General features: G+C 41.7%; 1 protein-coding gene across 2 annotated transcripts in view; it reads left to right on the top strand.

The window, feature by feature from the left end:
* The window catches only part of ephb3a (eph receptor B3a), a 62,667-nt gene that overhangs the window by 22,211 nt on the left and 23,199 nt on the right, over positions 1 to 17,257 (top strand). For both annotated transcript variants that reach the window (XM_055032953.1, XM_055032955.1), the window contains exons 4-10: positions 2,909 to 3,064; positions 8,359 to 8,694; positions 11,820 to 11,944; positions 13,927 to 14,083; positions 14,269 to 14,377; positions 14,667 to 14,719; positions 16,920 to 17,042. In XM_055032953.1, coding sequence (XP_054888928.1) covers positions 2,909 to 3,064; positions 8,359 to 8,694; positions 11,820 to 11,944; positions 13,927 to 14,083; positions 14,269 to 14,377; positions 14,667 to 14,719; positions 16,920 to 17,042 — 1,059 coding nt within the window. The remainder of the gene's footprint in view (positions 1 to 2,908; positions 3,065 to 8,358; positions 8,695 to 11,819; positions 11,945 to 13,926; positions 14,084 to 14,268; positions 14,378 to 14,666; positions 14,720 to 16,919; positions 17,043 to 17,257) is intronic.

The raw sequence follows: 17,257 nt of genomic DNA, 5'->3' as shown, positions 1-17,257 counted from the left end.
TGGATCCCGTCTTTTGTTCCTGCCTCTGTGCCCAGGGCTGCTTGCTGGGGCCTGGTGGTGTGAAGAAGCCAGTGTTGGTGTCACTGGCTGGCCTTTTGCTCTGTGGGGGGCGTCGGGCCAGCAGTTGGCTGTGGGGATTGTGCTGTGCTCTGGTGGGAACCCCTCTTCCTCTTGGTCTCTCCGGGGCTGTCTCACCAGACGCGATGGCACTCTGCCCTTCGTCTCATGGCGGTTTAGCGCTCCAGCCGCTGCGGCGGGTTAATGGCTGGGGGCTCTGGGGCAGATTCTCCTCGTCAGCTCTGACCGGTCTGACTGCTGATGGGCTGTGTGGGCGCCTGACCGCTGGGATGACCAGGTTGCAGTTTATTTTTACATACTGTTGTGTTTGTCAATTTCTTTATGATTTAATTTAAATTGGCTGTTCAACTAATTGTACTTTCTGAAGTAATTAAAGTTATTTTATCATGCCTGGCCAAACTTCTGAAGCTATTGGTGTATTTAAGTGAGCTCTACTGATCCAGAGTTACAACATTTATTTGTCAGTCAGGACATTTACGTTTGCGTTTTAATAAAAGAAACATTTTAAGTCAGTTCAGCAGTTTTTCTTTTTCAGATTGATAATCAGTCGATTCTAAAACTCAGATATTGGTATTGGATCGGTTCATTTCTGTCCATAAACCAATAGTGGAGAAAGAACTCAAACTATGTGCTTCAGTAAAAGTACAAATACACAGAAACATTTACTCTACCAAAAGTAAAAGTACCACATTAACATTTATACTTGAGGAAAAGTAAATAAGTACTAGCTTTTAAAATTTCTTAAGTATGAAAAGCAAGAGAACTTGCTGAGTGCATTACCTAATCGCTAATACAATATGATTAATTAAGCTTACTTATCGTATTTAATAGATGAAGCATGTTTTTATTGTGTTTACTCTCTGTAACATGGTTTAGATTTAGATATGTGATTCTATGCATCATAATTTCAGCGGTGGAAACATCCTGTCTGCTATCCTAACATTTTCTGGAACTAATTTAAAAATATTACAAGGAATTTTGCTATTTTTGCATTTGCACATGGCATTAAATGTGAATTATTTAAGATAATAAATCTGGGGCCCCAAAGACCCAGATTTGGTCTTGAGTTTGACACAAACCTTAGAGCTCGATATGAATAATAATTGTCAGATTAAATCAAATTAGCCATTTATTGAATGTTGAAATTTCACCTGATTTTCTCAGATCAGATTAGAGAAAGCATCTCCTTCATGCTCGATGTATTCATCTTTACATTCATGTACTTTTCATAGCCAGTTAGATTATATATTATTTTACTTCTGCAGGTTCTGCATTGGCTTAAGGTCAGAAAAATATGAACTGTTAATTAATAGTTCCAACTAATAGTTTCTGGTAGAACGGGAGAAAATTGTAAGATGAACTGAACTGCAGCTGGAAGTGTTGGGATTAAAGTTGACCTGTAGTTCCTTGACTATAAAATTGCTCAAATTGGATTTACAAAAATACATTTGCTCAATGGAAACAGGGCAATTTTGAAAAAAAAAAAAAAACATGTTTAGTTTAAGGGTGGTTTTTCAAAAATGAATGCATCTCAGCACACTGCAATGATGGACAGCCAGCTAATGCCGCTGGCGGAAACGAAGAAGAAGATGACAGGAAGTGGCAGGAGGATGGCGGTTTCTAGTGACTTCTCGCGGACAAACTTAATTCACATCTGACTTTAATCGCGTTTTATTATTTAATGGGAACACCGCAACTGCAAAACCGTGTTTTATTTTTCAGCATTAGTTTTTAATGTGCGCGCTTCCACTGCGAATGTTACTGTTGCGAGTTTTATTGCATAACGCCGCTGCAGGGCTGTTAGCTGATGGCTTCTCTAATCACGCTGTTGTTTTGACTTTGGGTGGAGCCAAAACTGAAAGCCCACTTAGCCTAACTACTTAATCACCCTCCTCTCTCTCTCTCTCTCTCTCTGTTTCTCTCTCTGGGTTTTATGAGCTGTCATGCTGACAGGACAGATGTTTGCCAGACTCCCCCACTTTTACACCACCGGTTAGGAATGTGGCGAACAGTAAAACCAGCGGCTCCCGAGGCGGATCTATCCAGACCTTTCGCTGCTAATCCCCTTTATCAGAATCCTTCTTTAGTCTGGGCTTACGCCGGTTTATCCTTAAGACTCCATATCAGCCAACTTTCAGCCCGACACTTAGGAATTTAAATTAATCTCTTGGACACATCGCCTCAGATTACCGCACTTTGTATACTCTCCTCATAACTCGGCTGAGCTAATTCGTGTCTGTTCTGATGTCCCTTCATTTGGATTGATTTATGGGCTTATTATGGAGCGCTTCCTGCATGCGCGCCGAGGCTCTCGTTTGTATTCAGCCGCGCGGTTTTGGAGAGCCGCGAGGAGCCGGGAGACACTGATTGATGGGTTTGGGGTGGATCCCTTTTTTTTTCTTCTTCTTCTTCTCACACAAGCATTCTCCATCCTTGTTTTGTCTGACAACAGCAATCTCCTGTCAGCAGTCGGTCTTCATCTTTATCCCCCTTCTCCTCATCTTCAACATGAAACTTTGCTGTCATCGCGACTCCATGTTCGGGGAGATTAATGTCACACAGCACAGAGGATGAAAATGAAAAAGCAAATGCAAGAAAAAAAAAAAAAAAAGCAAAGATAAGTCCCTCTGCTCAAGCGCACAGCGATGCGGATGCTTCTGTAAATGTTGAGCTTTTTTGCAGGTGCATCGGGGGATGCGTCCTGATGTGACAGCTGCTGGGCTTCCTGATAAGCGACGGCAGCGTTTTGTTTTCCCCACTTCTTATCGTCCTTTCCCGTTTCTTTCTTTCTCTCTCTCTCTCTCTCTCTCTCTTCCTCTCATCCACCCAGCTTGCATCCCCGGGACGTTCAAATCCAAATTCGGCGAGGGGACCTGCGCTCCCTGCCCGGCCAACAGCCGCACCGGTTCACGGGGGGCCAACGTCTGTCCCTGCCTGAACGGCTTCTACCGCGCCGACAGCGACCCGCCGGACTCCTCCTGCACCAGTGAGTAAAGGATCTGAACTCAATCGTTCACAATCTCCAGTGAGGTTCGACTGATTTGATCTCACCTTTATCTGGGCCTGATTGTGTCTTTAGTAAAGGTGATGATGATGATATTGGTGGCCATAGTTAATTGCAAGTGTTCACCATGTTCACCGTGTTTCACCATGAAATAATAATAAATAAAAAAAACGATAGTGGAGATGCACCGACTCATTTCTTTCACTTTTGATAGGATGTCTGAAGTTTAGTATCGATCCAAAACCAAAAGATGTTTCTACTTCTGGCAGGATATGAACTGTTTCCAACCAGTCAGGTTTTCTCTGAAACTTTGCAGTAAAAGCTTCTAAAAGGCCATCATGCAGTCAGCTTCTCCAGCGGCTGCAGGATATCAGAAGAAGTCAATGTTTTCCTGACCACACTACCCTTCACTATTCTGTCTCTTTTCTTTCTGTTCCTTCATCGCTCGCTCCCAGCCAGCTTTAGAATCTCAGCCACTGAAATGATTAAACAAAGTATTGGCATCAACGGCAGTGCAGATCCAGCCAACAGGCCAAATATATCACTGAATTTACATACATGCCACTTGAAACCTAATTTCCTACCAAACATTGTGTCCAAGCAGCCCTTTGTAATTGGGATATTGCACGAGTGGATAATGGGACGATCACCGTTTCGCATATAGAGCAGATCTAGTTTCAGACCTGTAATTTATAAACCTTCTTTTTTTGTTCTAAATTTGCATTTTGCCGAGTTAATGCTCCTGAAGTATTAACTTGAGTTCTGTGTTGTGACTTAGTCGTTGGGTTACGTTAGCTAGCGGTGTAATGGTGCAGAAAAATCAGTTTGGTAACTTTCCTGGTTTTGAGGTCACTGGTCTGCGTGAGCGTTGCAAAGCAGCGAAAAGAAGCAAATGCCAAATTTATTAATTGTATTTAAACAGAAAGAAAGAAAAAAAGCAGAAACCCTATGAAAATAAATAAAAACCAAGAAAGATAAAGAGTAGGAGGGAGATGGGACGCTTGTGAGCAGAGCAAGGCCAGATATTTTTCTTTTTATAAGTTCAGTCGAAACTGAGCCCTACGGGCCTCGGATCGAATAAAAACATCTGCTAAGCCCTCAATTAAATGTTATAAAATAAGTTTTTCTTCAGCGAATTTGGCCTCATCCACCAAGTATACCGAACAGGATAACTAATTAAATCAGTTAATACCTAGTGATGCATTTCACGGCATTTATTAGATATCGCCTGCTGGTGCAAAGCAGCCAAATTATGATCCTTTTTGGCTTTCCATATGTGGACCAAATGCTTTCCATAGCTGCCTTTGCTTCCTTGGAAACAGAAATGTTTTTTAAAACTTCTAAACAAGAAGCTCCAGCAAAACATTATTATCTGCCTTTGCTGCATTGCTTTGGTGTAGAAATGTTCTACTTATTGTTAGTTTCCTACATTTTTCTTCTCAGAAAATGTTTTTTTTGTTTAAATAGAACCCCCCCAAACATTTTCTGAATAGCAGTGATCACCAGTGACTGTCTATTGTACACACTGGGCTATAATGTCTGTTTTTGTGATCTATAAACAAGAAAATCCATTAACTTTGTTAACAGAACCAAAACAAGAAATCTCACCAAGTGTTTTTGGTCGAGCTTCTCCTGCACATAAGTTAGTACACTTTAAGTAAGAGAAGACTAACTTGTTTTAGTCAATATATCCCTAATATTAATGAAAAGTACTGGCAGATTATTTCACTTGAGAATTCATTTTCCATTTCCGCCAGTACTTTGTATGTAAAGGAATTTTTAACTTAAACCAATCTCCTACATTGTGCTGAATAGTCGATTATGTGTTAGTTTTGTTTATTTCAAGTGTGCTGAGATATCTGCTGTAGCATCCAGACCCACAATAACGGGTAAAATGTTGTGTGTTTACGGTCTTTCTGAAACAATCCACTTTGGCTCCTGCCTTGCTTTTTTTTTTCCTGAAATTTGAATTGTTTATGAGTAGACAGATGTGTTACTTCGTCTCATGTTTTTTTAATGCCATCTTTGTATAAGTCACATTTTTGCTGGAAAAAAACAAACCAAAAAAAAAAAAAAAAACAAGTTTGAAAGCAACACGACATGCAGAACTCTGACACAAAAAGATACAAAATTAATATTTACTCACAAACATCTACGCTCTCAGCAAACTATTTGCATTTTTAAAGCTAAATGCGATTTGTTACAGGCAAGATAATGACGGCTCATAAATGCGTAGTAAACGTCACATGTAGTAAAAAAAACTCCATCAGTTTAAGTGTGAAGGGAACAGCAGCTGCTCACTGATGGTCTGAGGTGAGGTTGTTGCTGCAAGTACATTGATTCAAAACAATGTGACTCAAGTAAAAGGTGAGAAAGCATTGTCATTATTATTAACAATAATGTCAGAGTGGACCCTTTCGAAACCGGTCCATACTTTCAATTCAGTTTGGCTACACAATGGTAAATCCAAACTTCTAAATGTCTGCATCCTTAAAAAGTCTTAAATTTAATTGCATTTAAAATGAAGGCCTTAAAATGCTGCGAGTTCAACAGAAAAATGTAAGTTGGCCTCAAATACGTTTATAATGTTGTGGTGCAGGACTATGTCATCATGTACACTACGCAGTGCTTTTCTCTCCTGAAAAAGTAATGAGGCAAAGTAATGAGTCGTGTGCGCACATCTTCATTCACTGCCTTCTCGGCTGCTTCTAATAAACCTTGCTAGCTAGCTTAGCATAAGCTAGTGAGCTATTCTAAGCTAGGTAGCTAGCAAGGTTAAATTAATTTGTCTAAAGTTTAAAATGCACTAGCAATTGATCTTAATTTTAGATACATTAGCTAGCTAACATAAATGGAGCTAAATGGCTAGCTTAAACTGATGTATCTAATATCAAAACACGTTAGCTTTTTAAGTTCGTCTCCACTGTTGGCTCACATCTGTTGCCCACTTATAATGATGCTACATTCAGTCTGTGCAAATAAGGTTGGCACTACAACTACATCTAATATGCCATTTTCTTTTGTACCTTTCTGTGGTGATACGGGTCTTAAATGTCACTCTTAATGGTCTTAAAAAGGTCTTAAATGTGAGTTGTTGAAGTCTGCAGAAAGCCTGTAAATGTCAGCATTTGAATGCGAAGGACTTGTTTAGCGGTAAGCAGGCGGCTGCGCTGCTGCCAGCAGCTCGTTCCTCCAGTCCCTCCCTGGCTGAGCTGATTTAGAGCGACGTGAGCTGCTAAAGTCGAGCCCCAGGGGCCTTTCGCCACGTTAAATGACACACACTCGGCCCGCAACTGTCTCCCCCCCGAGATCCTCGTCACAGGAACACTGTGGACTGTGACGCTGACCAGCGCACGCTGACAGGCGGGCAGGGACACAGCCACCACCTTCCACTAGAAACACACACACACACACACGCGGGCCTGACAGTCCTGCCTCTGCGGTCTGTCAGAGCTGGTGTCAGGAACGCCTGCCTCTTGTGTTTCTGGAGCTGCGCGTTGCACAAGAGAAGGCAATGGATGGCAGCTTGGACTCAGCGTGTGTTTTAGACGGGTGTCCAATTAGAGGAGCTTCCACTCTGAACTCCGTCTGCCTAATTAGAAAGGATGGGGCGAGAGAAATGGCCGCTCGGGGCACGGCGGCTGAGGAGGTGGACTCTGTGGAGAGAGCAGTTCACTCTCTGGCTGCCGCCAGACAGACTGGACTCTCTGCTGCCGGGAGCCAAGAGGCAGAGCACCTTAATAAGATGAAAAGCCTGTTTGCACAAGTGATCTCTGTTGCTTTCCTCGGTGCTTATCGCACTTTATCCTGATTCAAACGCTCTCGCTGAAAATGCTGCGCTGCTTATAGAAACACGATGGCCCCGGGTCCCACTGACTGGCAAGCAGGAACTCTGTCATGAGCAGATTAGCTATTTCAAACTGACAGCGGGTCAGCCAAGCTACGCTTGAGCATGACAGTTTATATGCGTCACATCAAAAAAAAAAAAAAAAGAAAAGTTGAACGTTGCTTTGTTTTTAAGCCATTTTTTTTCACTGTAGGAGCCTGTTTAAAGTAGAGATGCACCAATCCCATTTGAAGTTTTGAGAATTTCAGGTATTTAACTCCGTAAACTCCATGACTACCAGGCAACAGCAACCAGGACTTCCTGTAAACTCATCAAAACTATTATTTCTAAATGAACCTAGATAATCATGCTAGTAGTGATTTTGCTCATAAACTAACAGCCCTAATGAAGAAGCCATGAGAATTTCTGCCTTTATGTTGTTCACCACTTCAGTGAAACTCTTTAAACCGGCGATGCACCAATCCACCGTTTTCACTTCCAACACTAAAAGCTGAGATTTAGCGATGGCCGACAGCGATCCGATACAGAAAAATAGCTGAATTGACTTAAAACGTTTCTATTTTTAAATGCAGACATAAATGTCCTGAGTAACAAATGCATTCTATAACGCTACACTTAAATACACAGACAGCTTCACAAGTTTGGTCAAACTTGCAAAATTGGTTTTCATTTGTTCAGTCAGTTAGATTAGGAGGCTGAAAGCCAATGGAAAATGAATAAAGAAACTGAAACGGACAAAAACTGTTTTGGTCAAACATGTGAAAAATAAGCTTCTTTCAAATGGTTCAAAAAGCGCAATTATGAATTCTAAATATGATGTAAAATCAATAATAAAGCTCGATGTCACTCAGCGCAAAAAAGCATAGAATTAGACTGAATAGATCTTCCCATGTGGATCAGGCACATTGTCACAGATACCTGAGCCAGATTTGAATTCAATATTGGGACCGATACAGATATTAATATCGGATCGGTGCATCTAGTCTGAAACTGCCTGTAACCGTGTTTGCGTAGTCGTCTCTGTGTTGCAGTGTGTTGTAGAAGATGTCTGCTCTGGTCATTGTCTCTTACTGCTGGTTCACTGCAGCCTCTGGGGCCAAATAGTCTGGATTTATGCAAAATAAAGATGGTGAAGGAGGTGGAATAGGATTCCTTTTACGCTTTTTAAGACATTTCCGTACGTGTTATGTGTCTATTCTCACTAAAGAATGTCAATATTACACTCCACCTCTCTTATACTCCATGTTCTGCTCACATGCTACCTATTGTTCCCTTTTTATAAAGCTGTTAAAACAGTTTCTTCAACCACCAGGGAGGATAATGTCAGCGCTGCGCCAGGAGGATGACTAAACCCTCACTTGTGTGTTTTAGCACAGCCTGCCCACCTTCTCCAGTGCCCACATGCGTGTTTGTGTGTGTTTCTGTGCAGCCATCCCCTCGGCCCCGCGCAACGTCATATCCAGCGTGAACGAGACCTCCCTGTCCCTGGAGTGGGACGAGCCCAAGGACACGGGCGGGCGAGGCGACCTGGTCTACAACGTGGTGTGCAAGAAGTGCCTGCGCGACCTCAGCCCGTGCACGCGCTGCGACGACAACGTGGACATCGCTCCGCGCCGCCTGGGCATGAGGCAGAGGAAGGTGGTGGTGAGAAACCTGCAGGCCCACACCCGCTACAGCTTCGAGGTCCAGGCCGTCAACGGCGTGTCTGGGAAGAACCCGTCCTCGCCCAACTACTCCACGGTCAACATCACCACCAACCAGGCCGGTTAGTGAAACCCCGTCGCCGGCCTGATTCGCGGCGGAGCGCCGATCAATACCACTTAGCGTCGCGGTAGTACAGGCTGGTTAAAGGATCCCGCTTTCAGTCAATGTCAATGAGCTTCCTAATGAGTGTTGGGTATCAACAGAGGTTCTAACATGGAGAGTAAACAGTGTGGAGGAAAGCTCATTGAGAGTGACAGCTGGACAAATGCCGGGCTGCAGCTCTGCGTTTCTGGGACAGTTCTCAGGAAGAGGCAGATAAATTCTGCTTTATATCCCCACTGTCAGCACTCGGCAGACTAAGCAGGTTTCTTATCATACGTCTTGACAAATGTCACCTTCCCAACATCGCCACTTAAGTATATGCAACATCATCATCAGCCAAACTGTTCAGGGGGCCTCTCCCAGACGGCGATTACTCTCCCAGTTAACCTGCACTTAATCACCTCACTGCAGTATATATGAACCCAGCTCAGTGACTATCAACTGACTCAGGCGTCACAAATCAATAGGCTGCAGAACAGTGGAGGTGAATCATCTACTTCCTCTCCTAAGCTGTTCGGGACCGAGGTGGGGAAAGATTGAACATTCATCATCTTTCCGTTTCGGTTCGCTTCAAGTGCTTCTGGTACCAGGCGTTCCCGCTGAACAATAAACACGACTTCAGCAGCCAAGGTTCACTTAGGATGTATTTAGAAGTGACTCAAAGTTAAACCTACACACAAGCCTGATTTAGGCCTAGTAGTCCACATGTGGCCAGATATCTGGGAAAACAAATGCATTTTTAAGCATTTCAGCCCTCCGATCAGGCGAAAAAACTCTGTTTATTAACACCAAAAACAATTTTTTTTAAATAGTGGAAATTTGAGAAAACCCTGTATTTGTGTGTGTGTGTACAAGGGAGAACATTTGAATAACTTTATATTCTAATAAACTATTTAAAAGTAGTTCAATGTATCCATATATATATATATATATATATATATATATATATATATATATATATATATATATATATATATATATATATATAATATATATATATATTTTTTTTTTTTTTTTGTCCACATAAATGTTTCATTTCCAATAGGAAGTCATGGTCGTCTTAAAGCAATGCTTAGTTAAGCTGTTAACAGTTATGATCCCTATGGTAACCCAGAACGGTCAACTAAATGCGTAAGCCACAAAAAAATATATATATATTTGTATATAAGTGTGTGTGTGGTTTATATAAATATAGGTTTATAGTAAAACATGAATTTTGCTAAAACTGAAGTTATGCTAAAGCAGAAGGTAAAATGTTAAATATTTTGCTAATATGCAAGTTTGCTTGGCAAAAAATGAAATATCAAAATCATTTTTGCATGTCAGTTAAAAACAAAAGACGTGTCGGGACGGCCAAGATGGCGGCCTGAGTAGACGCTGTTTTCCGAGGTCTGCACAAAAAGGTCATGAAACGCGGTAAACCTTGGACTATATTATCAATGACTCTGTTAAAAGGTAACAGTTTATGGTGAAATGGAAGTGACGCTGTTGTGTTGACCCTTTCGGGCCACCGTAGATTCCAGACCATTTCTAAGTTATTGTCCCTCAGGCTTAATGTCTAAAACTATTCATTTTCTAAACTATCCTTTCAGAGGGAACATAGTCGAGACGTTCGAGAACAAATTAGTGTTGTTTAGTATTTAATTTAGAATAATTTCTCTGGGTTTTATCATAACCACGACTTCATTTCAAGGTATTTTTAATGTGGCCTCTAATGTCTTTGCTGCTGTGACCTAATAACGCTGACCTATAATGTTTCCTCATAGGTGTGCATTCATTAACGGGGCAGCATTCCCCAGAGAATTATCTTAAAGAGCTTGCTAAAATAATGAGATGACTTGGAAGTGATGAAAAACCCGACAAGAACAGGAGCGACTGAACATTATGGATTTATTGGATTGCCTCAAGAATTTTCTGCATTTTTGTTTCTCTCTCTCTCTTTTTTTCTTTTCCTTTTTGTTGTTTACGTTTCTGTTCTTCTCTGTTGATTTTGCGCTCAGCTTCCATAACATCAACTTCCCGTCTCCTAATTGCAGCTATGAATTCTCCACTCATTATCTTCTGCTGTGTATGTTTCCTTCAGCAGATTTTCAGTTGTCAGATGCCCATCCATCTTCTGCTGTGTGTTCCTAAGTTGATTAGTATTCTTCCTGGATTCCCAGCTATAAGTTCTCACGCGTCAGCCTTACGGCTTTTTGCACCGAGTCAAGTTTCAATCCCTTTCCATTCTAATCAGATAGAAACATTTTCTCTGCAATGTTTGTATTAATGAAACATAAACACGGACATTGTGCTACAATTATTATCCAAAATCTTTTAAATGCTTCATCACTGGTTTATCTTGTGATTCAAATGTTTTTTTTACACATTTGTTCAAACTGTCGCCATGTTGTAACAGCAGAATGAGGCAGATGATCTGTGAAAACGTTGGTCTCCTGCTCTTCCTCTTTGAGCTAAAAGGCGCCGCTCGAGAACAACCAATCAGAGCAGAGAGGAGGGTCTTAGCGCTGCCAAACACTCTTGGGTGCCTGCTGCTACTAGTTTTCCAGGAAAACTGTGAGCACCATCAGTTGCCATGCTAACTAGCCTGAGCTGTATTGTATCAGAGAGGGCGTAGGGGGGCGAGCAGCGCCACAGGAGAATGTGATTGACAGCACTAAGACCCTCTTCTTGGCTCCGGCTGTGTGTAGTTAGCACTGACTTTGTTTGTTTTTATGTTTTTTTCACAGATTATTTGTCCCACACAGAGACAACAGAGTGACGACAAACAAAAATGGAAAAAATCTGTTTTACAAACGTTGCAGCTTTATGGTTCACATTATGAGAAACATAAGGACGTCATTTAAAAATTGTCTTTGTGGCTTTCATGCCTTGAGTGATTATTTATTATTACTTGCAGTAACGCCATGTAAAAACAAGAAGACGTCTGGAACCGTTTAGGGTTGGTGAAGCTGAAAATGGTCAGATTTCAGTCCACGGCCATTTTTCTCACCGCGTCCGTGTTTTGCAACTTTGACAGAAGTTCTCAGCGACTTTTACGTGACGTCACAGTGACATACCGTCTCTCTTGGTGACTCCCCGCAGCACCTTCAGCCGTGCCAACAGTCCATCTGATGCGCTCCACCGCAGACACCCTCAGCCTGTCATGGCTGCCGCCCGAGAAGCCCAACGGGGTCATCCTGGACTACGAGATCAAGTACCAGGAGAGGGTAAAAGCCCTGACATCACCACGTGTCTCGTTAAATGTTTCCATCAAAATGTACTACATCTTAATTGTTTGGAACATTAACTGAGCATTGGAATGTGTTGCTGGGGGCCTGCGAATGAGGGCGCACATTTTAATTGTAGCAGAATGGAAGTCAGCAGCTGGTAATGTGTGCCTGCTGCATCATTAGCATTAATCAATTCCCTAAGAACAGCCTGCAGGCATAATGCAGCCGATTTGTAACCTTTGATGGTCAAACCTTAGGCTTACCGACCCCGCTGCTGCACTGACACAAGCTAACGGTCAACTTTAGCCAACATTCACATCTCCAGCTGGATGGTTTGCTCGGCCTAAAGTCCACAGAGCCGCCGCTGACCCCGCAACACAGAACATCGCTGATAATGCAACATCAATTTGACATAATCTCTTCATCTTTTAAACCTCTATTTCAGGAGCTGTGATGTAAATAGTAAAATGGCTCTTATCGCGCTCACAGGGTAATTTGCATTAGATTTCACATACCAGAGCAGCAGGTCCAGGCAGAGCGGCATTTTGAAATTAATTATGCGTCACGTATTTAAAAGACAAAACGGATACGTGTATGAAAAATTCACTTATGATGTGGGGGACAGGTGGGGCGAGGGGAGGCGGTTTGGTAATTGAATTTTCTCATCAGAAACTATAAATGAAAAACAGAGATTATTGGATTTCTGCTTTAAATACAAAAAAAACAACAAAAAAACAATTTAATCAGAAATCCTTTTTCTTTTATTGTGGTCAATAACATAAGCAGAAATATACATTTATGATGAAACCATATAATCTCTGGTCATTTTGCATTTACAAAGTGGGTCATGCTTCACCCAATAGGAGTATGCATATATGTCATGAGATGAAATAATGTGAGATATTAGGTTCACCTGAACAAGATAAGATCACATTTTATTAATGTTTTGAATGGAACCAAAAAGAAAATCCCCTTTTATGAGCAAATAGAGGACAGTATTATTTATTTATAGTGAAAAACATTTCATCATCCGTCCATCCATTTTCTTACACGCTCGTCCCTAATGGGACCAGCAGGGCTGCTGGTGCCGATCTCCAGCTAACGTTCCGGTTTGTCGCAGGGCGACACAGAGATAAACAGGAATTTATGATAAAAGCCAAAAAAACAAAAACTACCAGAAATTTTATTTGTCTCAACAAATAACAGCAGATTAGAAAATATGATTGAATGCGATTACTGTGTGCAGTTCAGTGACATAAACCTAACTTTTTGTGGCGCAGCGATGACCTTACAGCTACACAAGAAAGAACCAATAAATGATTTTTGTGTTAATTAGAGATGTCATTTTTTTCTCTTCTGAGACAAATATGAGGCTGAGATCGATCTGATGGAGAAAATTAATGTTTTGACTTAAAAAAAAGTCTCCTTTTTTAAACATAGACATAAATGTACTGAATTACAAATTAATCTGATAACTGCATCAGTGCAGCTCATTTAAATCCACCAACAGCTTCATAAGTTTGGTCAAACATGTAAAAACAAGTATCATTTGTTCAGTCGGTGCAATTAGGAGTAGAATAGTTGATGTAAAATAAGGAACAAAGAAACTGACAAAAACAACAGATTGGCTATTTTGGTCAAACATAAAAGAAAAGTGTAACAAACTTTCATTCAAATGACTCAGGAAGAACAATCAGGAATTCTAAATATGCAAATGAAGTAATTAAGCACGTTGTTCAGAAGAAAGCATAGAATTAGACTGAATAGATCAGAGTGGCATGAACATAGCCATGATTGACTGCACTAAGCCCCGCCTGCTGGCTGTGATTGGTTGCTTCCAGGTAGCTGTGGGAGAAGGCAGAAGAGCTCAGGTTTTCTTCGTACCGTAGTGGCAGTTTAGACAAAAATGTGAAAAGGTCATATTTTTCATAAAAGTGACGTTCTGCAGCATTTGACGGTAGTTTGTTGTTTTGGGTCAGGGCCAGGCGATGGCTCACACCGTCACGTCCCAGCACAGCTCAGCCAAGGTGGAGGGCCTGCGGGCGGCCACGCCCTACGTGGTGCAGGTCAGGGCCCGCACCGTGGCCGGGTACGGTCGCTACAGCAACCCCATGGACTTCAGCACCAACCTGCACAGTACGAACGCTTTCCTTCCTCCCTCTGCTGTCTGTCCTTGATGGTCTGCTGCCGTAGCTTTTCCTAATGAAGGTTCAGGCTTAATAGCTTTTATGACCGACTTAATTGATATCCATTACGCATCCAGCTCAAGCTGCTCTTTAATCCGTCTGCTGGTATTTATTTGTGTGTGTTTTACAATCCAGGTGACCCCCAGAAGTCGGTGCAGGACCAGCTGCCTCTCATCATCGGCTCGGCCTCGGCCGGTCTGGTGGTCGTCGTTGCCTTGGTGGTTATCGCTGTTGTCTGCCTTAAGTAAGCGTTTGATTTTTTTTTCTCCTTTTTCCATCCCTGACAGCACGAACTACATGTTTCGCCGTGTTAATTAGACTTTGAACAAAGAGGCTCATTAAATTTTCAGATGAATTCAAAGGGTGTGCGCTCCCATGCAACTCTCGCCTCTTAAGCTCCAAGGAAAAGAAAGCAGCGGCGCTCTTCCTCGGCCGGGCTTCCCGGCTGATATTAGCTCGATTTCGCCGCACCTGGGAAAGAGCCGCAGCTGATTGTGCCAATGTGACTCTGCTCATGTGCTTGTTGTTCACAGGAAGCAGCGCAGCGGGTCGGAGCTGGAGTACACCGAGAAACTGCAGCAGTACAGTGAGTTTCTGTGTCCTGCTCCTCTCTGCTCCCGCAGTCATGCCAGTACAGTTAACCAACTGATTTGGTCAATTATCCAATCACCTGTTTGAGTCAAAGAAGACATGTTCCTGTTGGCTCGGAGGAAGTCAGACCTCGCAGATGAAGCAGAGAGTTAGATGCATGTGCTGCCGGAGGGTTATTGATCATTGGGAGAAGAAGAAATAAGCCAAAGAGTGAAGTAATGGTTTTTATCGATCTGCATTATTTCTGAGGAGATTTTAGCATGCACACAGCCTCTGCATTTCCATTGTTGCCGTTTGATTTTTTTTCTTTTTTTTGCCTTTGTTTTTCTGACTTTTCCTCAACTGTGACAAATTGAACAAACTACCCCCCCATTTGAGTTTTTTATCAACCAAACACTATAATTTGTTCAGATTAATGTTTACAACCAAAACAAATGATTCAAAATATGAGGATGACCAATAAACTGATAATTGTGATTCAAAAATTACGGAGTGCCAACCGTAAAGTTATACAATCGATAATGAACAGCAATAATTTGGGTTATTTTGCCGCCATAAGAGAAAAAAATGGGGGCAAAAAGTTAGATTTTCACAATGTTATCCTTGAATTTTTTAAATAATGTAATAGTTATAAATATTAAATCCACAAGCTAGAGAAGTAAAGTGTGAGGAGTCGCTGATGGTTTTTAAAACCGTGAAAAAAAATCCAACGTTTGTGTTGTGTGACCAATATGTTAATACTTATATTTTTAGATTTTTCAACACATAATCTGTGACGTAAACCACTGAAATATTTCATGAGCTTTAACAGTTTTGAAACTCATGTACGTCAGAAAAGTGATTTTGTAACGTTCATAATTCCCGCAGAGAGGCTGGACATCAACTTGTAGACTGATGGTGACCCATAGTTGACTTGGAGCGTTTGGAGTTGATCAGCTTGCTGGCCTCAGCTCCTCTCAGATCTGGATAATTTCTTGGTCATCACCGCGACGTTTTAACAATCTGATGTTTTGTTTTCACTGATGCTTCTCAACACGGCGCTCTCCCACACGCTAGCAAGTCAACAGATCATGGTGTTCAAGTTGTTCCTGGGTTGTAGGAAGACGACGTTCTTGCAGGATGTTTTCATCCCACTTTTTGTTCATGGCTTTGTTCTTGGGCTGAAGTAAAACCACATGATGAGAAGCAACCACACACATGGACTGTATCAGGATGCCTCACTGTTGTCACAATACGGGGCTGAAAAAAATGCTCATCTTTTCATTTGATTTTTATCAATGTCCCAGCAGACATGAGGATCAATCAGGGAAATTAACTTTTCCCTGATTGATCGTCCTTGTGCTACTTCTTCCCTTTTTGTCAAAGGCAATTGTTCAAAAATTGCAACTAGAATCCACTGTAGTTGTTCTGCCAGGCCAGCAGATGGCACTGTGATTTTGGTATGTCGTCAAATTTCCCATCTTCTTCATGGCTCGCACCAGTGGCGACATCTGGTTGTTGATCATGCGACTCGTGTGCTGCAAAAAAAAAAAAAAAAAAAAAAAAAAGTGCTTCCATTGCAGTTTTGTTGCTGGATCCGTGTCAATCGGGCTTTGCTATGCACTTTCCCAGCTGTCAGTGTTGAACAGCTGGAAACTCTAGTTATACCTTCCTGGTGCTTTCTGGATATGCTAAAGCCTGGTTTGCTGCAGTTGAACTTCTGATCATTAAGTTCTGGTTGATCCAAAATAACTTTCTTTAGGTTGTTCATGTCAGGAGTTTCTGTCATTTGAGGCAATTTTAGTGTAATGTTTAAACGCAGGCATTGTTCTTTCAAAACTCCACCTGTGCTGATAACATGATGATATGTAAATCCTATTGGCTGATAGTTTTACTGCTGGACAAAAATGTTTTTTTGTCATAAAGTAAACCTTTAAGTCAAACAAATTAAATGTTCACTTTTCACCTGTCAATGAAGACCCTTGTAGGGTTTCAGGAAAAGTAGCAGACTATAAAAATGAGAAGCTGTTATAAGAATTCACAAAGTACATTAGACTATTCACTCCAAAATGCTAACATAGAAGTCAACTTTATTTATTCATTTAACTTGAAATCTGACCACAGTTTTGTTTTCAGCGATTACTTTCAACGTTCCACCTCCAATTATCCGGTACGCATGCAAGGCTCTGATCTTTCTTTCTTGTTTTTCCTCCTAGTTTCTCCAGGGGTCAAGGTGTACATTGACCCCTTCACATACGAGGACCCCAACGATGCGGTTCACGAGTTTGCCAAAGAGATAGACATCTCTTGTGTGAAAATCGAAGAAGTAATTGGTGCAGGTAAGCGCAGCAGCTGCTTTCTGTTTGGGAGGAGAGAGAGAGACGGCTTTAGTTTGTTATTCCTCAGAGCCTCAGGGTGCGCCCTGCTAGTGTCCTCTCTGGGAGAAAAAGGGATAGCATTCACAGTGCTCTTGAAAGCTGGGAAGTACTGACGTGACTGTTACTTTTCCCCCTTCTAGACCGTTTTCTGTTCTTTCTTTTTTGTCTCTCCAGCA

This window comes from Poeciliopsis prolifica, unplaced genomic scaffold, assembly GCF_027474105.1.
Source record: "Poeciliopsis prolifica strain line A6 unplaced genomic scaffold, Auburn_PproV2 SCAFFOLD008, whole genome shotgun sequence".
Taxonomy (NCBI): Eukaryota; Metazoa; Chordata; class Actinopteri; order Cyprinodontiformes; family Poeciliidae; genus Poeciliopsis; species Poeciliopsis prolifica.
The sequence above is the reverse complement of the archived record's forward strand: the minus strand, read 5'-3'. Positions and strand labels throughout refer to the sequence as shown.